The 7,764-nt window shown below is 45.1% G+C and overlaps 1 protein-coding gene across 6 annotated transcripts in view; it reads right to left on the reverse strand.

Moving 5' to 3' along the window:
• The window catches only part of tiam1b (TIAM Rac1 associated GEF 1b), a 109,955-nt gene that overhangs the window by 47,448 nt on the left and 54,743 nt on the right, over window positions 1–7,764 (reverse strand). For 5 of the 6 annotated variants that reach the window (XM_017682538.2, XM_037546850.1, XM_037546849.1 and 2 more), the window contains exons 2-6: window positions 7,633–7,716; window positions 6,153–6,585; window positions 5,320–5,676; window positions 2,469–2,666; window positions 589–892 (exon numbers count right to left, since the gene is read on the reverse strand). In XM_017682538.2, coding sequence (XP_017538027.1) covers window positions 589–892; window positions 2,469–2,666; window positions 5,320–5,676; window positions 6,153–6,575 — 1,282 coding nt within the window. In that variant the 5' untranslated portion in view covers window positions 6,576–6,585; window positions 7,633–7,716. The remainder of the gene's footprint in view (window positions 1–588; window positions 893–2,468; window positions 2,667–5,319; window positions 5,677–6,152; window positions 6,586–7,632; window positions 7,717–7,764) is intronic. The other variant, XM_017682542.2, reaches the window with a different exon arrangement.

Consider the following 7,764-nt stretch of genomic DNA (forward strand, 5'->3'; position numbering starts at 1 on the left):
TTCTCATATTTGGACAGAATAGAGGTTAATCACTATTTAAATACCGCAAATATATATGCGTTATAATAATGCAGGAAAATTGGAGCTGTAACATTCACAGTGAGAGTGATTTTATAGCACTGTTAGTTTTGGCCAGTCACCTGAGACATGTTTGGTGTCTGCAGTTTGGAGCTATGAGGCTAATGTGGCTAACATGGAATGGAGCTAACGTAGCTAACGTAAGACTACGCCCACCAATTAGCATAACGGCTAATCTGCATGATTATGTAGTTTCTGAAACTTCATGACAATTTACAGACTAAAATTCAGGCTTCTATATGGCTACTGCTACTGTTTTTAGCTTTATGCTAACACATTTTAGTCCATGCTTATAGATAACGGTGAGCCACAGTGTCAGAAACCACATAATCAAGTCTATTAGAGACACTGTGCACCACCACACAGGGAGGTTGTTAGGCATGCAGGTAGCACCATGCTAACTGGTGAGGCTAACTAGCTTACATGGGCTGCTAATATTGTTGCAGTTTTTACTAACAGCTAACGGCTAATGCTACAGTCTTCGTCCAGTGCTTCGTTATTATTCAGCACCTTTTAATGAGACCCAGTAGCTCTTCCACTTGCGGCGGGCGGCCAGTTCCACCTTCTTGTTCTTTTTGTGCACAAGCAGGTTTTTGACGGTCAGCCGGCCGGCCTTGCGCACGCTGCCCTGAGCAGCCGCCGCGCCCAGCAGTGGCTCCGTGTGATAAGCCAGTCCTAGCAGCGGCTCGGTATGGTAGGCGGAGCTTAGTGTGACGCTGCTATGTTCGTCGCTGAGGGCCGACGCTCGCTCCTCCGCCCGCTCCGCCTGGCACACGCTCTTCTCCAGCTCCTGGCGGAAGTTCTCGTAGACACCCTGAGTTTAAAAACACTGTGGTTAGTAGCTAGAACTAGCGTTCAGTCAGGAGCCCCTGACCTTTAACCCATAGTACCCTCCTGGTCTTAACAGGGCCCAGTTACTCTCACCTATCCTGCATTCCATCGCTCTGTAGGTCTTAACTGATGTTATCGTATCACTTATACTTCAAAAAGATGGTTCTCCAAGGGTTTTTAGTAAAGGCAATGGTTCTGTTTAGAACCATGAGTTCTATTTAGAAGCTTTTGCATGCTTAAATGGTTCTCTGCATGATGAAATGGTTCTTCAGACTGATGGAGAAAGGCCCCTGACCCTTAGTGCCCTCCTGGTCTTATTAGGGCCTTTTTACATTTCCACTGCTTTTCTGCTGCAGGTTCTCGTTGCCGTTGCGCTAATTACGCTAAAACAATAGCAATAACAATGAAAGCCTTTATTTATCTACTTGTTTATCTGATATTTGACCATATATGCACACATACCATAGATACTCAGGCACATATCTCAATTTTTAATTCCTTAAAAAGCTCCTAATGGTGATGCACGTTTGTTGTAACAGCTGGCGTTACTGCTTCATACAGTCTATGCATTTTACACTCAACACTGAGAGAACATTCATGGTATTTTAAGCACTTTTTACAGGCTGGTACCTCAGGATACTGTAGTTCTGGAGATTTTATTTATTTATTTATTCATTTATGTTTTTTTTAACTGGCTCTTTAGCTATGTCCACTGATCAGGCATAACATTATGACCACCTCCTTGTTTCTTCGCTCATTGTCCATTTTATCAGCTCCACTTACTGCATAGCTGCACTCTGTAGTTCTACAGTTACAGACTGTAGTTCATCTGTTTCTCTGATACTTTGTTACCCTGTTCTTCAGTGGTCAGGACCCCCATGGACCCTCACAGAGCAGGTACTGTTTGGGTAGTGGGTGATTCTCAGCACTGCAGTAAAAACTGACGTGGTGGTGGTGTGTTAGTGTGTGTTGCGCTGGTCTGAGTGGATCAGACACAGCAGAGCTGCTGGAATTTTTAAACACCTCAGTGTCGCTGCTGGACTGAGAATAGTCCACCAACCAAAAATATCCAGCCGGCAGCGTCCTGTGGGCAGTGGCCTGTGACCACTGATGAAGGACTAGAGGATGACCAACACAAACTGTGCAGCAGCAGATGAGCTATCATCTCTGACTTTACATCTACAAGGTGGACTGACAAGGTAGGAGTGTCTAATAGAGTGGACAGTGAGTGGACACAGTGTTTAAAAACTCCAGCAGCACTGCTGTGTCTGATCTACTCGTACCAGCACAACACACACTAACACACCACCACCACATCAGTGTCACTGCAGTGCTGAGAATGACCTACAGTCTGAAACTGTAGAACTACAAAGTGCAGCTATGCAGTAAGTGGAGCTGATAAGATGGATAATGAGTGTAGAAACAAGGAGGTGGTCTTAATGTTTACGCTTGATTAGTGAATCTTCATTCATTACAATTCACTGAAAACTCTCCATAGCGCCCTCTAGATGTTTTTATAGTCATGTTATCGGTTTAAACCCCTCCTAAACCTCTCTGACCTGCACCGCTTCTGCTGGTCCGGCCCCGCTGCTGCTGCCGCTGTCGCTGCCGGCGAAGGCGCCCCCTGCTGTAGTGGAGTAAGCGGAGAAGGAGGCGGACATGGCCTTGTAGCGGCGGGGCTGGGACGCCGCGCTGTCTCCGATCAGCCCGTCGATCCCGCTGTCCTCCAGCTCGCTGCCGTCAGCCGCCGTGACGTCCTGCACAGACACACGTTCCCATGCTCATTAGCATAGTTAGCATCTCACCTTCAGCATCACACTGAAGTGAGTGTTTCAGCCCGGACTGCTTTTTGAATGAGGTGCAGCCAATCAGAACAGAGCTCATTTACATATAACACGAATGGTCCTTTAAAATTAATTATGAATATTTTTGTGAATAAAACCAAGCAAACATCATAAAAGGACTGCAGGGGATAAAAATACAGTGCCAGAAAAAATGAGGCCTTTTATGACTGTTATATGTAAATAAGCTCTGCTTTGATTGGCTGTGCCTCATTCAAAAGGCAGCCAACACTCCTAATAACTTCAGTGTGAGTGGGCGGGGCTAAACCATTGTAGGTTAATACGTGAAAATACACAAGTCCATTTATGATAGTGACACTGCTGCTCTTTTATTTCAAGACATGCAAAAAACTTCGATATTTCACAATAAAAGTCCTTTAAATCAGATGTATTCTGTTTTCTTCAATTTAAAATACTACTCAGATAAAACCGAGTACTATGCTGCAATATCTTTAGAATATTAAAATTTCATGACCAGTAGACCAATAAAAATTATCCAGTGTCATCTGGAACTAAACTGTGTTCTACTGAAAGAATATTTGAACTTCTTGTTGAAGTTAAAGGGCCCATATTATATACAACTAAATGTCCTGCCTTTTCTTGAAATGAAAGAGTTTGACGAAGTATGTGAACATTAACAAAGCTTCAAAACATACTCCACAGTCCATACAGTCCATAGCATGCGTATGAAAACTCATCTGAATTCTTTGCTTTTGTGATGTCACAAAAAAAAACAAAAACACAAAACTGCTTATTTAGGCTACAGCGGTTTAGCCCCACCCACTCACACAGATGTTATAAGGAGTGTTTCAAATGCTGGACTGCTGGAATGAGGTACAGTATAGGACAGCCCATGAGAGCAGAGCTCATTTACATGTATCAGTCTTAAAGGGACAGTCACAGTCTATTTCTAAGGGATAAAATGAAATAGACTAATTTCATGACAAAAAAACAACAAAACTCAGGAAAAATGTAGGAGATCGGCCCTTTAAGTGATGACATAAAGTTGTTCTATCAATATCGATGTGATACGTGGAAAAAGATATCGTGATGCTATTTTGGGCTGTATCGTCCAGCTCTAGCTCTAAAGTAGTCCCAATCAGTCCCACACCTTAAAAGCCCTTCTCCTACCTTTCCAGCTGACCCCTCAGTGACCTCAGAAGCAGACGACCTGCTGGTGGCTGTAAAGGGAGCATGCTAAAGGCTGACCGCTAAGAGCAGCGTCAGGACCCGCTAAAGAGCAGCGCCAGCCTGTTTTTCCACAGTTTGGTGGCCTGTATCTGTACTGTACAATACCACCCTTTACAGGGGCCGATTACCCACCGAAGCCGGCATCTACTGAGGGTCACGTGACCCCCGTCAGCCGGCTCGGCACGCCATTCATCTCCGCTGCGCACACATATCGCCTACTGCTGCGTTCCCATGTCAGTAAGCGTTCATTAGCATGAGAAAGGCAGCGAGCGCTTCAGCGAGCAGCGCGTCTCCTCAATCAGAGCTTCACCACAGAGAAGCTGGAAGCATGTGGAGAATGCAGGGCTGCTAATCCGGCAGCATCCGCAAGGACACTGGATCAACTCCCTGGATGGGGTGCCCGATTAAAGGAGTAATTCAGAGAAAAATCTGAACATGCCCAGTTTCACCCCCTCTTATCCCAAATAGCCTGTTGGTTAGGCTTCATCACTGAGGCTACAAGACTAGGCTACATCTGTCTTCACCGTAGAGAAACTTACAGACTCAGATGTCTTTACAGTGGTGGTGATAGGAACCAGACATTGCTGCAACTACAACACAGATATAGACATTTTATTTACCATCCAGAACCACCAGTGAAGCTACACGAGTCTTCTGAGTTTATATGGAATGTTGATGATGGAAAATAGTGGAAAATCTGGAATAATAAGCCTGTTTTAGGGACTATGTTGCCTAACAACACCCTGCAAATGACGTATCCCTCCGCCACGAATGGATTTTAAGGTCAAAACCTTCTCACAACTATCATAAACAGTGTCTCAGTCATCAGGCAGTGAATTCAGGGCCATTTACTGTAGGAACTTTCTGTGAGGGAGCTTTTAGAGGTGGACGTCTGGTTCCTATCACCACCACTGTGAACAGTTCTGACTCCGTAAGTTTCTCTAGAACAGAGAGTTTCACACCAAACCGCTCTGAACGGCTCTGTTTACATCTTAACTGCTTAATTATGCAACAATAATATCAAGCTGGTAAAACTGCTTGGTTTAAAATGCCACTTTAAAGATTCAAACACTGGATTTTTAAAGAAAATAGTTTAATACAGTTAAACCTGCGCAAATCCATACAGCAGCCACAAAAAACAGTGTGTTTACATATCTATTCAGCCAATAGCAGTTTAGCCCCCCCCCCTCACCACTCATACTGAGTGCTCCAGGCCAGTCTGCTAAATGTGGAGCAGCCAATCAGAACAGAGCTCATTTCCATATCTCAGCCTTAAAGGCACAGTAACATAGACAGCCTGTTAAAGTCTAAGGGAGGAAGCGAGGGAAGGAGAAGTCGTGTGAAAGTGACTTATGACATAAGTGAGTGGAGAGGTTACCTGTATGGTCTGCGCCCGCCGGCCCTGCATGGCCCCCTGGTGGCTGGTCACTCCCTCTGACAGGCAGTGTGACCGGCGGCAGGGCAGAGTGAACGCTCCGTAATTGGCTCCATCGTCGTCACACGGCGACAGCATCTTGTCCTCCTCGCTGTCCGCCCCCACCGAGCCCCCCTTCTGCCGCTTAGTGTAGCGCCCATGGCTCTGTGGCCCGTACAGCTCGTCCAGTGAGTTGGCCCGCGTGGAGTCCGGCGCGTCCGCCATCTCCTCCGTGCTGGTGAGGTTCTCCAGGCTGACATCAGACAGAGAAACTTCCAGAGAGTCTTCCCTCCACATATCAGCCGACTTGGAGCGCTTCTTCTTACAGACACAGAGAGAAAGAGATAGATAGATAGATAGATAGACAGACAGACAGACAGACACACAGACAGACACACAGACAGAAAATGAATAACCAGAATAAAGTTTTAATCAGTCATATCTAAAATAACGCTCTAATAATATTAATATCCAGAATGAGGTTCTATGTAAAATAATACAATTTCCATCCAGAATTTGTCGTTCATTAAAAATCTCAAGGCAGATAACCTCAACAAGAAATGAATATGTTTACAGACTATAAATTATTTAAATACAGTGTATTACTAATCCTTTAACAACTACATCCCAAAAAAGCTAAAATGTTGAATGTAATGTTGTTTATTTTCATCTGCTCTGTATAATTTATCATTAAATCACTGAATTTATTTGGTGCCAAAATTCTGAAGTTCTTCTGTAAAACTGTTCAGATTTTCCAAATAAAAGAAAATTGAAAATAAAAATGAGTGTAAATTTACAGAATTCTTCTTGAGGCTGCTACTGTCGCGGTGCTGGGGGGATCTGGCATCCCCCTGTGGCTCTGCTCTGTCCTGCGTGTTCTCCGTTGACTCTGCAGCGCCGGTGGGCTCGGTGTGGAAGGTCATGGGCCGCAGGTTCATGGCGACCCGGTCCACCCAGATGGGGGCGCTGAAGTCGGGCAGTCCGGCGTCGTGGTCGTCAAAGGGCTCCAGGCCGTGCTCGGCGAGCGACTGAGGGATGCTGGGAGTGCTGCTGGACCGCGTGCTCGTCTCCGAGTTTCGGTGCTCTGGCTTTCCAGACGCCGCGCGATACGACTGCTTCCCGGACAGCCGCAGCGAGCGGGACACGCGCTTCCGGGACAGCTGCCTCTGCCGGTCGCCATAGAAACCATGGCTCCCGCACTGGCTATCCACGTTACCCATAATTCAGAGTCTGTAACGGAAATGATGAATTATTCGAATGTAATTAATTATGCAGTCACATAGAAATATATTTAAAGGGAAACTCCGCCCATTTTTCAAAGTTCCTCCATAATTCATTGTCTAAGGTGTAAACAGAGAGATTCAGAGTGGGTTTGTTTTGAGATGGTTCAGATGTCTTTACAGTGGTGGTGATGGGAACCAGGGGTCACCATGACGACAACACAAATATAGACATTTTATTTACCATCCAGAACCACCAGAGAACCTACATGAGTCTTCTGAGTTTATATGGAATGTTGATGATGGAAAATAGTGGAAAATCTGGAATAATCAGTTTTCTTTGGGGACTATTTTGCCGCACAGCTCCCTGCATGTTACGTATCCCTCCACCATGAATGGAGTTTAAGGCCGAAATCTTCTCATAAAACAGCGTCTCAGTCATCAGGCAGTGAATTCAGAACCATTACTGTAGGAACTTTCTTTGAGGAGCTTTTAGAGGTGGACGTCTGGTTCCTATCACGACCACTGTGAACAGTTCTGACTCGGTAAGTTTCTCTAGAACAGAGAGTTTCACACCAAACCACTCTGAACCACTCTGTTTACATCTCAACCAATTATTTATGCAGAAAGTTTGAAAATATGGTGAACTTCCCCTTTGAGCATTTTGCATAGCAAAGCAACAGTAATAACTGCACTTTAAGGCGCTAAAGTTCTTTTTTGTTTTTCAGTTAATAAGCCTCAAGTTTAAAGTGTGGCATAGAAAAATCCTGCAACATAACAGTGACATAATCATGCCATACACATGTAATAGCGGATGTTATACACTGTCATGAGCTGCTTATTCAGCCATATAACAGTGTGATGTCACCATCAACAGCAGATGTCGTGTCATAATCAGAAGTTATAGAGGCATCACCCTGTCATAGCACAGAACCCAGCCTGTCATGTCAGCGCATGACATCAGCTATGACATGTTTATAACACATTTATGCTAATGTTATGGGGCCCTATTGATGTAAATGTTGACTCGGTCATGGAACGAAGTGCTGTCCTCTACCTGCGGTGCGGCGAAGACGTCAGTAACAGGCCAAACTCAGATGAAGGCATCTCTGCTGTGTCCCTCCGACTGCTGCTGATACGCCTGCGGCACAGAGAGAGGAAAGAAAGGAAGAGAAAGAGAGAAGAGCAC

The sequence above is a fragment of the Pygocentrus nattereri genome, chromosome 17 (assembly GCF_015220715.1).
Source record: "Pygocentrus nattereri isolate fPygNat1 chromosome 17, fPygNat1.pri, whole genome shotgun sequence".
NCBI classification, from domain to species: domain Eukaryota; kingdom Metazoa; phylum Chordata; class Actinopteri; order Characiformes; family Serrasalmidae; genus Pygocentrus; species Pygocentrus nattereri.